The following is a 20,482-nucleotide window of genomic DNA, read 5'->3' on the forward strand; positions in this document are numbered from 1 at the left end:
GATGGACCATTAATCTGATCCAATATGGCTCTTCTTACATTCTTGTGTGTGTGCGTGCACATATCAGAATAAATCAATAACATATAAACCTAATTTTTTTAAAGTGACATAAATTTGGCTTCTGTTCTTTGAAAGAGTTTGGAACCAGCAGACAGGACAAAAATCTGCTACAATCCACTGTAATTTTTTGTGAATTTTCTAATTACAAGCTACATAAATCTTTACTGTCCTTGCCTAGCCACATTAGTCATTTGTGAACTTTATGTGTATTATTTTAAGAAATGAGGTGTGGGCATCAGCTTGCAGAAAGCTTCCTTGCCTGGTCACGTGAAAATGTATCTTCCTTTACACACACACACACACACACACACACACACAAAATAGCAGTGTGACTTGAACCACTGCAAAATTGACACAGCCCAGCAGCAACTGGGAACAAAATCCAAATACTGAATAATTGAAGGGGATGCCTATCAAAGCTGAAAAGCCCAGAACAGAAACGCGTCTCTGCTGTTTAACAAATTATTTGTTTATAGGAAACCCTCCTCATCCATTCAATCAAAAATGGTTTACCAAAGTCACACTCAATCAATTAAAATAATCAACTGCACATTCAAGAACAGCAACAACACACACTGCCTCTCTCCTGCCCACAGCCATTCAGAAGGAAGAGCCACGCGGATGTAGGTGCCAAATCTGTCGTGCTTTTTACTCATGTGAATGAACGTACCTGAATGCATGAAGCAAACAATTGTCATTTTCTAAAACTCTCTCAGATCTAGCACTTATTGCTATCCATGTGAATGATGGTACTGAAAGGAAACCTTGTCCCCCCCCCCCCAAAAAAAAAACTCCTCTTAGTTTATGGGACAAAAGGTGAGCTATTTGCAAAGTGTGATGAGAGCTCCTCATAATTTAAATGAAGGATAGAGTTGGAAATAGAGGGTCTGAAGAGGGTATAAGCAGGCCCATAGTTACAGGGGGGAGGGCAGGAGGGGCCAGGCTGCCCTATTCAAACCTCCCTTCCCTCTGTGGGGCCTTTCTGTTGGAGAGCAAGAGAGTGACAGCAACAGCAAGGGGGAGAGCGACAGTGTGAGAGAGAAAGCAACAGTGAGAAAGAGAGTAGGAGAGAGAGCTGGGGCTGGGCAAACTGACTGCTGGAGGGAAAAAGCAGCCAAGCTCCATGCCCCCCCACCCCGCTTTGGTGGGGTAGGGCAGGATATAAATCAAATAAATTTTAATCTCTCGAGCCCCTCCACCCAACATTTTCTGGCTATGGGCCTGTCTCCAAGCCAAAATTTATCCCCCTTCATATAGGATCTTTTGACCTACAAAGGAGAAGGTTTCTTCGCCATTTAAAGATACGCAGAATAAAAGGAATGTCTGTTCAGATGTACCCTGACCCGGATAACCGGGCTACCCTGATCTTTTCAGATCTAGAAAGCTAAGTAGGGCTGATCAGTGCTGGATTAAACCCTGTGGAGGCCCCTAGGCAGTCAAAATCTTGGGAGCCCTCACAATTATCTCCTGCAAGCACCTTCTCAAAAGCCCCTTTGACAAAGCTGCAGGGGAGAGGCGGAGAAAGGCAAACTGGCCCGGAGCCCCTAAAGGCATACTTAGCCTATTTGTTAATCCGGCCCTGGGGCTGACCCTAGTTAGTATTTGAATGGAAGACTAATAATAATAATAATAATAATAATACCTTTTATTTATATCCCGTCCTCCCCACCGAGGCAGCTCAGGGCGGGGTCAGGGCGGCTCACAACATATAAATACAATGTACAATAAAACCATAATTCACAATAACTACAATATATAATAAAGCCACCAAAATATAAAACCATCATTAAATCAACTTGTATTAAAATTAATGTTATGGTGCTATGACTCAGATCTTTTATAAAATTCAGTGGCTAAAACATATCCAGAGAATCTTTCTTGGCTCGGTATTAAGTGAAGGCTATTTTAAAGAGGTAGGTCTTGCAGGCCCTGCAGAATTGGTCTAGACACCGCAGGGCCTGCACCTCCTCCGGGAGTTGGTTCCACTATAGTGGAGCTGCAATGGAGAAGGCCCGATCCCGAGTAGTCTTCAATCTGGCCTCCCTTGGCCCAGGGATATTCAGCTGGTTCTTTCCAGCTGACCTCAGCGCTCTCTGGGGTTCGTATGGGGAGAGACGGTCCCTCAAGTAGGCAGGTCCTCGGCCATATAGGGCTTTAAAGGTAATAACCAGCACTTTGTAACTAATTCGGTACACCACTGGCAGCGAGTGCAGTCCGCGCAGCCCCGGCCGTATGTGCTCCCATCTTGGGAGTCCCAACAACAGCCTAGCTGCCGCGTTCTGCACTAGCTGCAGCCGCCGGGTTTGGCACAAGGGCAGCCCCATGTAGAGGGCGTTACAGTAGTCCAGTTGCATGGATCACCGTTGCTAGGTCCCGGCGCCCAAGGAAGGGGGCCAACTGCTTCGCCCATCGAAGATGAAAAACGCGGACTTAGCAGTGGCCACTATCTGTGCCTCCATTGATAATGAAGGCTCCAGAAGAACCCCCAAGCTCTTGACCCTATGGGCCACTTTCAGCGACACACCGTCAAAAACCGGGAGAGGAATTTCCCTTCCCGGGGCACCGCGGCCCAAGCAAAGGCCCTCTGTCTTCGTTGTATTCAACTTCAACCCACTCAGCCTGAGCCAACCTGCCACGGCCTGCAATGCTAGGTCCAGGTTTTCCGGGATGCAGTCAGGCCAGCCGTCCATTAGTAGATAGAGCTGGGTGTCATCTGCATATTGGTGGCACCCAAGCCCAAACCTCCGAGCAATCTGGGCAAGGGGGCACATGTAGATGTTAAATAACATCGGAGAGAGAACTGTACCTTGTGGCACCCCACACACTAATGAGTGCCTCTGGGACAGCTCTCCCCCAATTGCCACCCTTTGTCCCATCCGTCAAGGAAGGAGGAAAGCCACTGTAAGGCCAATCCCTGTGTCGGCGAGCCGGCGGGTCAGTAGCCGATGGTCGACCGTGTCGAACGCAGCCGACAGATCAAACAACATCAGCACCACCACGCCGCCTCGATCCAATTGCCGCTGGAAGTCATCTACCAAGGCAACCAGCACTGTCTCCGTTCCATGACCTGGACGGAAGCCGGACTGGTGGGAATCTAAGGTGGAAGTGTTATCCTGAAAACTTTGCAACTGTGACGCCACTGCCCTCTCAATAACTTTACCTAAGAATGGTAAGTTCGAGACCGGTCAGTAATTCGCCAATGCGGCCGGATCTGCTGTACTTTTTTTTAAGAGAGGGCAAACCATAGCCTCTTTCAAGGATGTTGGAAATTGCCCTTCCAAGAGGGATCTATTTATGATATCCCGTACAGGATATCTAAGCTCCCTCTGGCAAGATTTAATTAGCCAGGAGGGGCATGGGTCAAGATCGCAAGTTGTAGGGCGCACAGTAGAGAGAATTCCATCGACCTCCCCCAGGCTAAGTGTGTCAAAGTGGTCCAAGACAAAATCAAGACAGGCACGGAGCCTTGAGTTCTTGTACTGTATCCAACGTGGTGGGAAAGTCCTGGTGGAGCAATGAGATTTTGTCTGCAAAAAAATTCACAAAAGCCTCACAGCCTATTTCTAATTCCCTCACATTTGGTCTGCCTTGAGGCAGAGTTGTCAAATTCTCAATTATCTTAAATAATTGTGCCGGGCGCGAATTTGCAGACGCAATCCTAGCCGCAAAGTAGTCTTTCTTTGCGGCCTTGACTGCCATCTCATAAGACTTCATAAACGTTCTGTAGGATGTTCTCGTCGCTTCGTCACAAGTATGCCACCACCGCCTCTCTAGTTGTCTGAGTCCCTGTTCCAGCTGCCGTAACTCCAAGGTGTACCATGGAGCCAGCCTATTACGGGGACGCAGAGGACACCGAGGTGCGATCTCGTTGATGGCCCTGGACAGCCTGTCATGCCAAGCCTCTACCAGGTCATCAAGGGAATCGCTAGGGGGCCAGGGATCCCGCAGAGCCATTTGGAACCGTTCAGGGTCCATCAGACTCCGTGGGCGAGCCAAAATAGGCTCGCTGCCCATACAGGGTTGGGGCGGCGCACCCACACGGGCCTTGAGGGCTAGGTGATCCGATCATGGCACCGCTTCCACAGCGATGTCATCCACCATAATCCCGGACGCAAAGATCAAATCTAACATGTGCCCGGTCTGGTGCGTGGGAGTGGTAACAAGTTGGGAGAGTCCCAGTGTCGCCATGGAAGACACTAGATCCATCGCCCGGTTGGAGGCCATGTCATCTGCATGGACATTGAAATCACCCAAGACCATAAGCCTTGGGAACTCCAACGCCCAGCTTGCCACGGCCTCCATCAGGGATGGTAAGGCATTGGCCAGTGCGTTAGGCGGACGGTACACCAGCCAAATCGCCAACCCCTCCCCCACATCCCACGCCAAACCAGCACATTCTAAACCATTGATTGTTGGGGCTGGGAGAGCCCTGAAGGAGTAATCCTCCCGTATGAGTAGCGCCACCCCTATCTCCCACCCGTTTGTCCGTGATTTGTCCGTAAGACCGAATAACCCAGGGGTGTCATCTGGGAGAGAGCTACTGTCTCCCCATCTTGCACCCAGGTCTCAGTCACGCAAGCCAGGTCCATATCCTGCTTAAGCAGGAATTCCCTAAGGATTGAGGTCTTATTGTTTATGGACCTGGCATTACATAACACCAATGACGGAGACAGGCTATTCCTCTTGGCCCCACTACCTGTCACTGTCGGGATGGGACGCAGGCTGGGAGGGGGCCGAGCACTGTTTTGTCTCCGCCTCCTTCCCTTATCATTCCGTCTGCTCCCACCATCGTACCTTCCCCTCCCCATGAGCACTGGGATCCCCAAATCAGACATCCGCCTGTGCCCGGTATGTCCTCCACCAATACCGAGCTGTCTTCTCCCCCCACCTATATTATCCTAATCTTAATCTCTCTCCCCAAGAAAGTCCAGGGTTGCTATGCAGAGGCAGGCAATGGCAAGCCACCTCTGAACATCTCTTGCTTTGAAAACCCTGTGGGGTCACCATAAGTTGGCAGTGATTTGAATGCAAAAGAAGGGGGAGGGTAAGACATACATCTAAATGTGCATTCCATCGAAACAAATGAAGCACGATTCACATAGGCAGCATCTGCAGTTGCAAGCGCATTAGGGTGGCCATCCAGTTTGTTTCTGAAACTGCTAGTTTTAACTAGTGAATTGCAAGTTTATGGTGGTATAAGTTAATTCAGCTCACCTCATAACCCGAGGGGCTTACAGCACCGCATAAAGGGACACAAGCCACAATTTATTGTGGGAAAAATGTGTCCTTGCAGGTTTCCCCTCCCTCATAGTACTAACTAAATAAGTCCCAGCAATTCGTATAGTCTTCTATTGTTAATGGCCCTGAGCTCTGTGAACTCAAAGAAGGGTGGTATATAAATCTAAATTATATAGATAAAGACGCCCCTGCCTTTACATGTGTCTTAGTTAATGGAAGAATTTTGGCTCCCAAAGATATGCAATTCATGGACCTTTGTTTCACTTAAATCCAGTTTGAGAGAGCCAGTTTGGTGTAGTGGTTAAGTGTGTGGACTCTTATCTGGGAGAACCAGGTTTGATTCCCCACTCCTCCACTTGCACCTGCTGGAATGGCCTTGGGTCAGCCATAGCTCTGGCAGAGGTTGTCCTTGAAAAGGCAGCTGCTGTGGGGGTCCTCTCAGCTCCACCCACCTCACAGGGTGTCTCTTGTGGGGGAGGAAGGGAAAGGAGATCGTGAGCCGCTCTGAGACAGATTCGGAGTGGAAGGCGGGATATAAATCCAATATCATCATCATAATTGCAGCATTACTGGCTGGGAATCCAGACCTATTTGAGCCATGCCTAAAGGTTTCAGCCTGCCCACTGGAATTTTGGCCTTTTTTTTTTAGCGGCAGGCTTCCATGCCACAACAGAAGTTATGTGGGGGGAACAGTGTTCCTCTAAGCTGAGTTTGTGTGAGCTAACTCACAGATTTTTGACTTCCAGCTCACACATTTTTGTCTTATCTCAGGAAAAATAGCCCCAGAGCAAACTAATTTATGCAGCAGCTCACAACTTTATTGCCAGTAGCTCACAAAGTAGAATTTTTGCTCACAAGACTTCATGGCTTAGAGGGAACATTGGTGGGGAAGCAACAAGATTTTCAAGCTTTCAGGAGTCCAGACTCCCTTTGTCAGAGCTTCGACTCTCAAAAACTTTAACACTGAACTCTCATTGGTCTATAAGGTGCTGCTGGATTTGAACGTAGTTCTTTAATTGCTGGCCAGCATGGCCGCCCTCTGAAAATACTTTGTAAAGCTACATTTGCCATGCCATAAGAGTGAACACTGACAGAGAAACTTGAACTCATAGAGATGGATCCTGTGGATTCGTTTAGCTAATGCTTGCACCTTTCTCCAGCACAAGAGGCTTTTGTGTCGGAGAAGGTACTTTGTACCAAAGGGGCTAGCTACTCTTAGCAGAATGAACTTGTAGGAGCTAACTCCCAGTCCCTTACAGCTAAGAGTAGGGTGGCCATAATGTCTGAAGGCCAGCCAGGGACACCTTGGGGGGGGGAAGGCAGGAGTGCGTGCGCGCGAAGCGCGCGCCGCCGCCGGAAACAGGAAGTGACGTCACTTCCGGCGACGTCACTTCCGGCGACGTCATACCACCGCCGGAAACAGGAAGTGACATCACTTCCTGTGACATCATTTCCCCCGCGCCACCTGCCGGAAACGGGAAGTGACATCACTTCCTGTGACATCATTTCCCCCGCGCCACCTGCCGGAAGCAGGAAGTGACATCACTTCCTGTGACATCATTTCCCCCAAATGGCATCATTTCCCCCAAATGCCACTGCCGGAAACAGGAAGTGACTTCACAGCACTTCCTGTGACGTCCCCAAAAATCCCCCAAATATCACCGCCGGAAACAATTTTGTTCTCAAATCCTGTATATACTTCATCAGTATATGGGATAAGGCACTTTCTCAACTGTGCTGCATAATGCAGCCTATTTATTTTGTCCTGTTGGCTCTGTTGGCTCTATCTGCGCCACCTTCATCACTTTCGGGGTGTGGATCCCCCAGTGGGGTGGGCTCCCGACTCCCTCCGCCGGCTGTTTCTGATAGCCCTGCGCCCCCTCTTTCATTTGATATGTGTCCCGTGCGGGTGCCACCCTCCTGCCGGGAGATGCCGCAAAATGAGCCCCCTTGAGGCTTATGGCGGCAGGGCTCGGGGGAAGCAAGCTAGACTGCTGTTCTTTTGAGGGGTTATAGAGTGTTTCGAGCCCCTCCCTGTGGCATTGGTCCCATCGTCGTGGGACCCAGGGGGCCGGCGCAGCAGCCTGCCGAAGCAGCCTGTCACTAATAACACAGGTCGAGATCCGGAAGTGAAAGAAAGAAAGGAAGGAAGGGAGGAGGGAGGGAGGGAAGGAAGGAAGGGAAGGGAGGGAGGGAAGGAAGGGAGGGAAGGAAGGGAGGAAGAAAGGAAAGAGGGAGGGAGGGAAGAAAGGAAGGCCGCCCCCCCCCCGCTTTCGGCCCCCTTACCTGCGGTGGCGGTCGGCGGCGAGTCGGGCGGCGGCGGCGGGTCGGGCGGCGGCGGCGAGTCCAGCAGCGGCGGCGGCGAGGCCAGGGAGGCGTCGGAGAGGCCTTCCTTGGCCGGCGCTGGCCCGGGAAGGCCTTCCAGAGGCTCTGGAAGGCCTTCCCGGACCAGCGCCGGGTGCTCCGCGGCCTCCCCGCGGCCTCCGCTGGTCGCTGGGGGCCTTCCAGACACTCTGGAAGGCCCCCAGCGACCAGCGGAGGCCGCGGGGAGGCCTTCGTTGGCCGGCGCTGGTCCGGGAAGGCCTTCCAGAGGCTCTGGAAGGCCTTCCCGGACCAGCGCCGGGTGCTCCGCGGCCTCCCCGCGGCCTCCGCTGGTCGCTGGGGGCCTTCCAGACACTCTGGAAGGCCCCCAGCGACCAGCGGAGGCCGCGGGGAGGCCTTCGCTGGCCGGCGCTGGCCCGGGAAGGCCTTCCAGAGGCTCTGGAAGGCCTTCCCGGACCAGCGCCGGGTGCTCCGCGGCCTCCCCGCGGCCTCCGCTGGTCGCTGGGGGCCTTCCAGACACTCTGGAAGGCCCCCAGCGACCAGCGGAGGCCGCGGGGAGGCCTTCGCTGGCCGGCGCTGGCCCGGGAAGGCCTTCCAGAGGCTCTGGAAGGCCTTCCCGGACCAGCGCCGGGTGCTCCGCGACCTCCCCGCGGCCTCCGCTGGTCGCTGGGGGCCTTCCAGACACTCTGGAAGGCCCCCAGCGACCAGCGGAGGCCGCGGGGAGGCCTTCGCTGGCCGGCGCTGGCCCGGGAAGGCCTTCCAGAGCCTCTGGAAGGCCTTCCCGGACCAGCGCCGGGTGCTCCGCGGCCTCCCTGCGGCCTCCGCTGGTCGCTGGGGGCCTTCCAGAGTGTCTGGAAGGCCCCCAGCGACCAGCGGAGACCGCGGGAAGGCCTTCGCTGGCCGGCGCTGGCCCGGGAAGGCCTTCCAGAGGCTCTGGAAGGCCTTCCCGGACCAGCGCCGGGTGCTCCGCGGCCTCCCCGCGGCCTCCGCTGGTCGCTGGGGGCCTTCCAGACACTCTGGAAGGCCCCCAGCGACCAGCGGAGGCCGCGGGGAGGCCTTCGCTGGCCGGCGCTGGTCCGGGAAGGCCTTCCAGAGGCTCTGGAAGGCCTTCCCGGACCAGCGCCGGGTGCTCCGCGGCCTCCCCGCGGCCTCCGCTGGTCGCTGGGGGCCTTCCAGACACTCTGGAAGGCCCCCAGCGACCAGCGGAGGCCGCGGGGAGGCCTTCGCTGGCCGGCGCTGGCCCGGGAAGGCCTTCCAGAGGCTCTGGAAGGCCTTCCCGGACCAGCGCCGGGTGCTCCGCGGCCTCCCCGCGGCCTCCGCTGGTCGCTGGGGGCCTTCCAGACACTCTGGAAGGCCCCCAGCGACCAGCGGAGGCCGCGGGGAGGCCTTCGCTGGCCGGCGCTGGTCCGGGAAGGCCTTCCAGAGGCTCTGGAAGGCCTTCCCGGACCAGCGCCGGGTGCTCCGCGGCCTCCCCGCGGCCTCCGCTGGTCGCTGGGGGCCTTCCAGACACTCTGGAAGGCCCCCAGCGACCAGCGGAGGCCGCGGGGAGGCCTTCGCTGGCCGGCGCTGGCCCGGGAAGGCCTTCCAGAGGCTCTGGAAGGCCTTCCCGGACCAGCGCCGGGTGCTCCGCGGCCTCCCCGCGGCCTCCGCTGGTCGCTGGGGGCCTTCCAGACACTCTGGAAGGCCCCCAGCGACCAGCGGAGGCCGCGGGGAGGCCTTCGCTGGCCGGCGCTGGCCCGGGAAGGCCTTCCAGAGGCTCTGGAAGGCCTTCCCGGACCAGCGCCGGGTGCTCCGCGGCCTCCCCGCGGCCTCCGCTGGTCGCTGGGGGCCTTCCAGACACTCTGGAAGGCCCCCAGCGACCAGCGGAGGCCGCGGAGAGGCCTCCCCCACCGCTGCCGGCCCCGCGCGCGGGCGGGGAAGGCGGGGAGTGAGGGAGGGAGCGTCCCTGCGCGTGCGCAGGGGCCCTGCGCAGGCGCAGGGACGCTCCCTCCCTCACTCCCCGCCTTCCCCGCCGGCGCCCGCGGCCCACCGGCTCCGGGGCTGGCTAAACCGGGACCTTTAATGGTCCCGGTATAGGCAGCCCGGGAGCCGGGATTGGGTGGCCAGAACCGGGAATGTCCAGGGAGACCGGGACGGTCTGGCCACCCTAGCTAAGAGCTAACTGCACAGTGCTTGGGAAACTGTATTAGGAGAAATGGAAATCTTCATTAATACCTGCAATAGTAGATATTGGATTTATATCTTGCCCTATACCCTGAATCTCAGAGAGGTCACAATCTCCTTTACCTCCCCCCCCCCAATGGACACCCTGTGAGGTGGGTGAGGCTGAGAGAGCTCTAACAGCAGCTGCCCTTTCAAGGACAACCCCTGCCAGAGATATAGCTGACCCAAAGCCATTCCAGCAGCTGCAAGTGGAGGAGTGGGGAATCAAACCCAGTTCTCCCAGATAAGAGTCCGCACACTTAACCACTACACCAAATTGGCTCTCATAGAAGAATGGATAGTGAAGATTATGGAACTTGCAGAGATGGCTAAACTTACTTCTTTGATTAGAGAAAAGACATTAATCACATTGATAGGTGACTGGAAACTCCTTATGGACGTCTTTCATGAAACTGAAAAAAGTGAAATGATGATTTATGGTTTTGAAGAATAAGAGGATGAGAAGTGGATTATAAAAAGACAGGGTTGTTTTTTAAAATGTACCAATAGAGTGAATAGAGAATTGAGTTGTACCAGTTGTAGATGAAAATCGAGATATATTCCCCTCTTTTCCCACCTTTTTTCTTTCTTTTTCTGTTTTCTTTATGGCTTAATGTTATGTATTTTGTTTAAAATCATAAAAAATGCATCAGTTAAAATTATAATTCATCAGTTGAAATTTTTATGCAGCATTCTAGGTCTTTTGGGAAGAGTAGAATTCACTGTATTCATTGTGGAAGGTATTCATCTAAGATAGGTAACGAAACTAATATTACATAGCAGAAACAACAGTAAATAACATGGTGGGACTATCTTTTGAATAAGATAAGTTTATTATACAGAATGGATTTTTTCCTCTTAGCAAATGGCATGCAGCACTCTTTATAGCATTGCTCAGACCAGAAGTTGACTTGATTAGGATGTGAGTGGGAGGCTACTAGAATCCCTAGATGAGCCACTCTGAGCTTCCCAGAAATGCATAAAAGTGAATGGTGAAGTCAGGAGAAGGCAGCTGTGTCACACCCATCTGAGATACTTGCCATACTGTTTTGTTGACTGAAACCACAGTTTGTGGCACTGGGCTGCCACAGCAGTCAGTGATAGCATTTCTAAGCACTTACTATCGCAACAAGTCTTTTGAATTGGGTCATAAATTTTTCTTCATACAGTAATGGCAAATCCAGAATGGTCGGTTGCTACTTTGCTGAACAAATGTTGTCCCTGTTTTTATTTATCTGCTCTGTTTATACACCAGCTTTCTGCCACCACATATTCAAGGTGGTTTACCATTTAAAGCAACTTGTCTAACAGACATGGCACCAATGGGGAGGGGAATAGGAAGTGAAGAGTGAAGCCAAGCCCAATCAGACGGCTACTTTTACATAATTTATACCACGTTAGATACTGACCAGGTAAAGTGTCCATTGTCAGTGTGGAGCACGGAAGGGAGCAACCAAGTGGTAGCTGATCCAAGATAAGCCAATGGAAAAGATTTTGCTGTGTCTGTCTCCGTCTAACGTCACTAATGAAACAGTCTGAAAGAACAGGAACCAAATATTATTTGGCCTCAGGTTGACCGACAGAATGGACATGGTTCTTTCATGTGTTGCAGCCAAATGGAATGGCCACTGGTGAATGTTGTTTTGTGAGGAGAGACCCATTGGCAGTTGGTCATAGAAAAGGACCTCTGTCTGTCTTTTCATTCTCCCTCTGATTAGGGGTTGCCAACCTTCAAGACAACCAGTTTGGTGTAGTGGTTAAGAGTGGTGGACTCTGATCTGGGAGAACCAAGTTTGATTCCCCACTCCTCCATGTTAAGGCAACTGGGTGACCTTGGGTCAGTCACAGCTCTCTCAGCCCCACCTACCTTACAAGAGTGTCTGTTGTGGGAAGAGGAAGGGAGGGTAGCTATAAGCCACTCTGAGACTCCTTTGAGTAGTGAAGGGTGGGGTAAAAAACCAACTCTTCCTTTTCAAATGGGACCTGGAGATTTCCTGCTTTTACAGCTTTTCTCCAGATGACAGATCTCAGTTCCCCTTGAGAAAATGGATTATTTGGAGGGGGGGCTCTGTGGCACTGAACCATAATGAGGTCCCTCCCGAAACCCCGCCAGGCTCCTCCCCAAATGGCAAACCTACTTCTGATAAAGTCAGAAGGAATGCAGGTAGTGAGAAATGTATTTATTTTATCCAGGAATTTAAATATGACTAATTAAGCGAGATTATACAGAACTTCTGGGCAATTAATTGATGTTGGAATAGAAAACAAGCGCAGTGACATACGGAGGAGCAAAAGTTATTATAATTACCAATGACTTAATACTCTAATATGTTTGACTCAGATTTTTTTTTCCCCCTTTTGTTTTTCCTTTCCTCCTTTTATTTGTTTTCTAATAGAAGTTACCGGAATGCAGTGCTTTAGCAATTCAGGTTCAATGATTGTAAGTAATTAGTTCTCTCACTCTATTTTGTTTCCTGGAAGTGCTTTCATACTGTTTATACAAATCAAAACAAAACAAAATGGCAGCCAAGTTCACTAGGCAGCAGGAAATAGACTGCCTTGGTTTAATTATCAAATGTCCAAACTGAGTGATCAAAATCCAAGGGATACTGGTCATTTGTTGCCCAATGGAGGATTCATCCTTTTGGTTAAAAAAAAGTGTTGAAACCAGATTTATTCACCTTAAAACAAAAATCTGCATTTGTCCTAGAACTATGGGATGGAGAGGTTCTTGACGTTTCTTGAAAATAAATAAATAAAACACCAATGGTTCTGGAACTATAGATGTCAAATCACTTTTGTGCCCTCGATAAGATGAGCTGTAGGTTCTTCATTGTAACAAACTGGCACTTGAAAGTATTTTACATTCAAACTTTGCTCGAGGTCAGTCTAAGTAAACACCCAATTAAGTGCTTATTATTCTAGCTCCAACTCCCTGTTCTCCTGTTTTGTGGCCTGTTTCAGAAGCTCTTGTTCACCCCGAAGATAATCTTGGCTAGGAGCAAATAGAATAAAACAGCTTCGTACTAAAAGTACGTAAAAGTTTGTCAGCACCTTGATTATACATAATTGTGCCAGGTGAAAAATTGCTGGAGGGGAAAAATAAATGCCTACAGCTGACAAAATTGCCTCCCTTAGAAATTCCATAATTATGATCCCTTCCCTTTCTGAATCTCTGAATATGCCTTGGGTTTCAACTGAAATGCTTTCCCATGCTTAAAAAGCCGAGACTCCCAAGGCAGAATTGTATTGGTTAGATAGTAAATAAGTTCTCTTTTCTCTGCATCTTAAATGAGATATATGAAGGGAATACAAAAAAAAAATTGATTTCACCCTTAATTAGTTACTTCCTAGTAAGTGTTTTGAATAAGGGTTACCGTTTGTGTAAGATCCATTCCATCTGCCGCAAGATGGTTCTTTTTATTTGTCTCTCCTGATGGCCATTGTCTCAAAGATTGCATGAATCACCCTCCGTTTGTTTGCCTTCGTCTTTTTTTTTAATTCCTTGTTTTTCCTTTTCCTTCAATTATTAAAATACGCACATTGAACGGAAGGTTAGAAATTGCACTGTAGTTCAGATGTGTCTGGTCATATTAAAACAAATACACCCAGTCGTTATATAATTTAAAAGTGTTTGAGCTGGTGGATCTACGGTGCTTTTATCAACATTGGGATGGAGAGGTTGCATGCATTCGGGCATACATGGATAGCTGTTCACGGCAAAACAGGAGACCTCATTAGATGGTAGGCAACCAGAAATAACTTCTGTGAAAATAACCTAGCTGCCATTTTCCAACAAAAGTTTCTCCCTAACAGGAAATGTACCTGGTTACAACTTTTGCATGACGTCACAGTGAAAGAAAAATGGCACCTATCCACTTTAAGTATGCTATGTTGGCCCAGTAGGTTAAGAGCAAAGCGACAACAACAGGTTCTACACATCTCGCTCTATCGAAAAAGGCAAATCATACATGCAAATAATTGCTGCATATTCACTTCTCCTGCCTGATCCACCAGCTAGAATGATGTGCGTGTAGCCATAGTCACAGATTCTGGTCGGCAGTGTTCTCTCTAAGCTGAGTTAAGCATGAGCTAGCTCACAGACTTTTAGCCTCCAGCTCACACATTTTGTCTTAGCTCAGGAAAAATGGCCCAGAGCTCAATAATTTATGCAGGAGCTCACAACTTTAATACCAGTAGCTCACAAAGTAGAATTTTTGCTCACAAGACTCTGCAACTTAGAGGGAACATTGCTGGTCAGTAGTTTGGGACAGGGGAGAACAGTGGTCTCCCAAGACTTTCTCCTCCACGCCAAATAATATATTTTAATATATTAGGGTTAGAGATTGTGTAATGAAGTTTTGTATTCCTATATAATAACTTAGGATCAGTGTTCCCTCTAAGATGAGTTAATGTGAGCTAGCTCACAGATTTTTCACCCCCCAGCTCACACATTTTTGTCTTAGCTCAGGAAGGATGACCCCAGAGCACACTAATTTATGCAGTAGCTCACAGCTTTAATGCCTCACTAAGTAGGTAGCGTTAATGCCAGTTCCTCACAAGACTCCACAAATTAGAGGGGACATTGCATAGGATATACAGGGAAAGAAGAACTTTTTACAGAAACTGGCTTATTTGGGAGTAATTTGTATCATATTTTGTTCACTTACATTGGACAAGATACCTCGAATTCCACATTTAAACACCGCAACATACACAGTGGAATTTGCAAACTAGATAAGCACATAAAAGAAGCCACGTTGGATTAGCTCAATGGCCCATTCAGTCCAACACTCCATGCCACACAGTGGGCAAAAACCAGGTGCCACCAGGAACATGAGGACATAAGAGAAGCCACGCTGGATCAGGCCAACGGCCCATCCAGTCCAACACTCTGTCACACAGTGGCAAAAATTTTATATATACACACACTCTGTGGCTAATAGCCACTGATGGACCTCTGCTCCATATTTTTATCTAAACCCCTCTTGAAGGTGGCCATGCTTGTGGCCACCACCACCTCCTGTGGCAGTGAATTCCACATGTTAATCACCCTGTGGGTGAAGAAGTACTTCCTTTTATCCGTTTTAACCTTTCTGCTCAGCAATTTCATCGAATGCCCACAAGTTCTTGTATTGTGAGAAAGGGAGAAAAGTACTTCTTTCTCTACTTTCTCCATCCCATGCATTATCTTGTAAACCTCTATCATGTCACCCCGCAGTCGACGTTTCTCCAAGCTAAAGAGTCCCAAGCGTTTCAACCTTTCTTCATAGGGAAAGTGCTCCAGCTCTTTAATCATTCTAGTTGCCCTTTTCTGGACTTTCTCCAATGCTATAATATCCTTTTTGAGGTGCGGCGACCAGAACTGTACACAGTACTCCAAATGAGACCGCACCATCGATTTATACAGGGGCATTATGATACTGGCTGATTTGTTTTCAATTCCCTTCCTAATAATTCCCAGCATGGCGTTGGCCTTTTTTATTGCAAACGCACACTGTCTTGACATTTTCAGTGAGTTATCTACCATGACCCCAAGATCTCTCTCTTGGTCAGTCTCTGCCAGTTCACACCCCATCAACTTGTATTTGTAGCTGGGATTCTTGGCCCCAATGTGCATTACTTTGCACTTGGCCACATTGAACCGCATCTGCCACGTTGACACCCACTCACCCAGCCTCAACAGATCCCTTTGGAGTTCCTCACAATCCTCTCTGGTTCTCAACACCCTGAACAATTTAGTGTCATCCGCAAACTTGGCCACTTCACTGCTCACTCCCAACTCTAAATCATTTATGAACAAGTTAAAGAGCATGGGACCCTGCGGCACCCCACTGCTTACCATCCTCCACTGAGAAGACTGCCCATTTATACTCACTCTCTGCTTCCTATTACTCAGCCAGTTTTTGATCCACAAGAGGACCTGTCCTTTTACTCCATGACTCTCAAGATCCACCAGTGGGGCCAGAACTCCAGAACCTCTCCCATTGTTGCCTCCCAGGCACCAGGAATGCCCCAGGCAGAGTGTTCCATTTACACCTTGTGGCGAATAGCCACTCATGGACTTCTGCTTCATGAATGTATCCAATCCCTACTTGAAACTTTCTGTGCTTGTAGACACTACCAGGCCTTGGATTCAGTGGGAGCTCACAGGAGTGCAGCTCCTGAACCTTTCTGAGAGTTCCACCTTCTCCTTCTGAGAGTTCCACCTCCTTGCCCATTGAATGGTAGGTGCAGCTGCATAACAATCCCTGGATGAGCTCCACCACCTGTTTTTCTACAAAATGACCCCTGGACACTACCATTTCCTAAAGCAGTTAATTCCACATGTTAATTACTTCCTTTGTTCTGTTCCAAGCAGATAAATGTAACCCTGTATAATTAGAATTGCAAAATTATGTCACATCACTTGCCACCTGATCATTGTTGTCGTTGGAGATGCCAGGAATTGAACCTGAGACCTTCTTCATCCAAAGCAGATGCTTTTCCACTGAGCCTCCCCAGTAATTCATTGCCTACCAGAATATTACAAAAACAAGCATTTTGTTGCTTTGGCAATGAGACCATTGCTTGTACATTGTAGTCATAGGTTGGCTTTCCAAGTAACATGCTGCCTTTCTTTAACCCCCATGCTGGACAAATCCCAAAATAGTCGTTTGCAAAATATACCATCTCCTCCTTCAGATTCAGAAGGTTTTGTCCTGACAAAGGTACCACTTTAATGGCCCTTTTAAAAGGACAGAGAACATTAAATGGACAGAGAGCAGAGATCCAGCACAGGTAAATAAAACCTAATGTACTGACTGCAGGCTAACATTAACATTTAGGGGTAGGAATTATAGCAAATACTCATTAGCTCTTATCCACTCTAGATAAGCAAAATGCTGTTAAATACTACAGAGTACTTCTCCTATAGCAATTTCTGGACAGCTTTAGTGCTGTAAGTAATGGCAGTATTTATCCATGTGGGAGAATCATATCTTGCTAAAACCAGAGGTGGACCAACAAGCCTTATGTTCTTAAACAAGGACTCTCATGCCTTCCATTTTTATATTCTCACCTTGATGTCGGCAGGGTTGGTTGTTGATTTTTTTTTTGTCATCTTTTTTCTTAATTTACATGTATTTAGGAAGAACTGTTATTTCTTGGGCAGTTTTGACTTCACTCTGTTTTATGCTAGAAGCATAGGATGAGCAAAGCACACAATTATAAGACTATCCTACACAGCTGTTAATAATAATTTCATACACTTTCCAAGCTTTGAGGGGCACAGATTGCACCCCCATGATGGCTTTTTGGTGGAAAAGTTCGGTCCAGCCCCACAGCTGATTGTTGGAATTCCAGCTTCGTTATTTCTTTTTTCATGAGCTCTGTGGCATCCATTTGAGTGGTAATTCCCCATAAAACTAAGGATATATGTGTGTGAATGCCTAATGTGATCAGAGAATATGACCAATTTCGCACTAGACCTTTAATCCTGGTTTAGCCCTGTCCCAAACGGACATTCTACACTAGAATCAGAGAAACCAACTCTATGATTCTATGAGTTTACTGTAGATTGTCAGCTTGGGGGCAGGGCTAAACCAGGATAAAAGGTCTAGTGTGAAATTGGTCCATGTCTTTCAAGGAACAAGAAGGAACTCTCTGGATATGGGCAGATACTAGAACCAAAATGTCACACTTACACAGCAGATCTTTCTATATAACACCACATCACAACCCAAGAGTTTACATGATTAAACTTTTTTTTTCAGACAAAAGAAATCCCTCACAAAGAAAATATATTTGTCCAGTGAGAGATTTTTACCCTACTTTACCACCTGGCTTGCTAGTTTTATTTGTTTATTTAAATATTTATATCCCGCCATATTTCCTTGAACTCAAGGCAGTTAACAGTGTAACTTAAAGTTGCAGAACGCAAAACAGAGAAGTCCATTAACAGATAAAAATAATTCACAGATTTCAAAACACACAGCTACTAAATCTGTTAAGATCATCCACTGTCCCCGCCAATGACCTCTGAAATAGAGCTGTCTCACATACCTTCCTAAATATAGCCAGTAAAGGCACCCTCCATACCCACCCAGGTAGGCCATTCCACAGAACTGGGGGTACCACAGAGAAAGCCCATGAGGGAGGTGTAGCTCTTGAGTATGGCAGCAAAGCCCCTCCCCTGAACCAAGTTCTTGTTTACTTCCACCATTCCAAGAGGTAGCGGGAAGGGGATTAACAATAAAAGGAGGAAGAGAGAATAATATAAGCTGCTTTGGTCCCCACTGTGGAGAAAGACGGGGTATAAATGAAGTAAATAGAATAAATATAGCTGGAGATGGGAGGCAGATGAAAGGTGGGTTGGTGAATGGCTGAGAAGGAGAGAATGAAGCGAGGATCTGATATGGGGACTGCCAAGAGGAGGGAAAGAGTTTGGGAAATTCCTAGAAATCTGGGGGAGGGTGAACCTGGGGAGGGTGGGGTTTGAGGAGTGGATGAACCTCAGCCAGGTACGATGCCACAGAGTCCACCCTCCAAAGCAGCCATTTCCTTCAGGAGAACTAGGCTTCCCAACGTCCACATAAGTTCCCCTGGAGAAAATGGCTGCCTTGGAGGGTGGACTCTATGGCATTGTACCTGGCTGAGGTTGCTTCCCTCCCCAAATGTCAACCTCCCAAGGATCCACCCACAAATCTCCAGGGATTCCCCAACCTCCATCTGGCAATCATGAGGGGAACGGATCTCTGTAGCTAAGAGATCTGCTGATTCCAGGAGATCTCCAACCCTCACATGGAGGTTGGCAAGGAAGGAAGCAGAGACTATGGGGGCTTTCAGGAAAAGGAAAGAGGAAATAGTGGGAAAGAGGAAAGTGAGGTGCCTCCCGCAAGTCCTTGCAGGCTCCCACTTGTTAATTTATAAAACACTTTATCATGGAACCTCATGAAAGCAGCTCTTTTGGCAACCTATTAGATCTTCTTCATGGTCTCTGTGCTTCACACTCATGGGATAGAGCGCCTGCGCCGATCCCCAAATCAGTACCTTAAAAAGCCCGGGATTTTTTCGTGCTCGGCACCAACGGGCATGCGCAGGCATCCCAGTGTGCATGCTCGCCGGCGCCAGCATCAGGATCCCTCCAGTTCCTTTCTGACTGCTGCGCTGAGAAGATCTCCTTTCATGTCCCCGGTCGGTAAAGTAATCTTGGATTGCTTTTTTGCCTGTTGTATATAGCCTATTAATTATTTTCTTAGTGTAGTTAGTTAGTTAGTTGTTAGATAGTGTTGTTTAAAAAAAAGTTTGTTGGACTTGCCCTTCGGGGCTCGGGTTTTCCCCCGTGTTTTTCCTCTCAGAGACTTTCCTGGGTGGGTTTTTTTTTTCCTGGGCATCTATGGAAAGACATTGGGGGGGGGGGGTTTAAGAGGTGCCGCTCCTGTGGGAAGAAGATTGCCCCCCCCCTCGACAGCCATTCCCTCTGTCTCCTCTGTCTGGGCGAGGGACATCGCGTCGATTCTTGCGCAAACTGAGTTTCTCCAAACAAACTCGTAAGAAAGGAGCAGCGAGGCTTTCAGTGGCTTTGGTCGAGTCGGCACTTCACCCTCAAAAGATTGCATCGGGCCCGTTGGTACTGATGGGTGAGGCTGCGGCCCCAATGGTCACCGGCTGAGACTTCGCCGATCAGGACCAAGATGCCGGTGGAGCACGGGCGTTCCACAAAACGGCCTTCTGAAGGGTCAGTGGACACTCCAGCCAAGAGGCGTCAGGATGACTTGGGAACCCGATCATCCGTGCCAAAGAAGGTGAAATCGAAGGAGAAGCGGAAGAAGAGACCATCCCGCACCCCTTCGCCTTCGCATGATGCTTCGACATTGACAGCTCCATCGAGGAAGATCTTGGCATCCCCGCGTCGTAGCCCTTCGGTGTCGAGAGGCAGTGCTTCACAGCTGCGCCTATTGGCATCGCAGCCCGAGATCGACCTGACTCAGCGCTCCCACTCTTCAGGGTCCAGGCGTTGCAGTGAGAGCGACTCGGTCTCGGAAGTGGAAGTGTCAGCGCCGATGGAGCCTTCGGCACCGATGGATCAGGCGAGAGGCCGGAGAGAGCTGGAAGCGACTACAGTAGCTCGTCGCTTCCCACCGCTTCCACCATGGGAGCAGCGCCAATGGCCTCTTTAAGCTTATCCCTACCCACCGTACCAATGGTACCCTCCTCGCGAGTTCGCAGACTGGGACCAGCAGTCCGAGGCATCCCACATGTCCAGGCTGTCTCAACATTCTAGACGGCGTCCTTCAGCATAGATCTCTGTCCCGCCTGACAGACACAGCGTGGTGGTGGAGGAAGTCCAACCTTGGTCGTTGGTGTCGATCCGGTCACCCATCAGAGAGTCTACTCCAGTGCTCTCAGAACGTTCTCTACACAGAGAGTCTTCATCGTCGGACTTCGAGGTCGGTACCGACGATTCCGACCAGGCTTTGTAACCTCCCCCAGTGCCTCATACGGCTGAGGATCTTCCCATCTCACCATCGGAGGATCTGAAGTTGTACGGGGACCTGGTGAAGACGATGGCACTCTCCCTCTCGCTTCCAGTGATATAACTGCAACCCGTTGTAGACGATAACGTGTTCGACATTATGCAATGGGATACGTCTACAGAGGTTGCCCTGCCGGTGACGAA

The 20,482-nt window shown here is 49.5% G+C and overlaps 1 protein-coding gene across 1 annotated transcript in view; it reads left to right on the top strand.

The window, feature by feature from the left end:
- DACH1 (dachshund family transcription factor 1) overlaps positions 1-20,482 on the top strand; it is a 653,381-nt gene that overhangs the window by 621,765 nt on the left and 11,134 nt on the right. Inside the window, exon 13 of the mRNA XM_060235063.1 lies at positions 12,219-12,262. Coding sequence (XP_060091046.1) covers positions 12,219-12,262 — 44 coding nt within the window. The remainder of the gene's footprint in view (positions 1-12,218; positions 12,263-20,482) is intronic.

Source organism: Heteronotia binoei, chromosome 3 (assembly GCF_032191835.1).
Source record: "Heteronotia binoei isolate CCM8104 ecotype False Entrance Well chromosome 3, APGP_CSIRO_Hbin_v1, whole genome shotgun sequence".
NCBI lineage: Eukaryota > Metazoa > Chordata > Lepidosauria > Squamata > Gekkonidae > Heteronotia > Heteronotia binoei.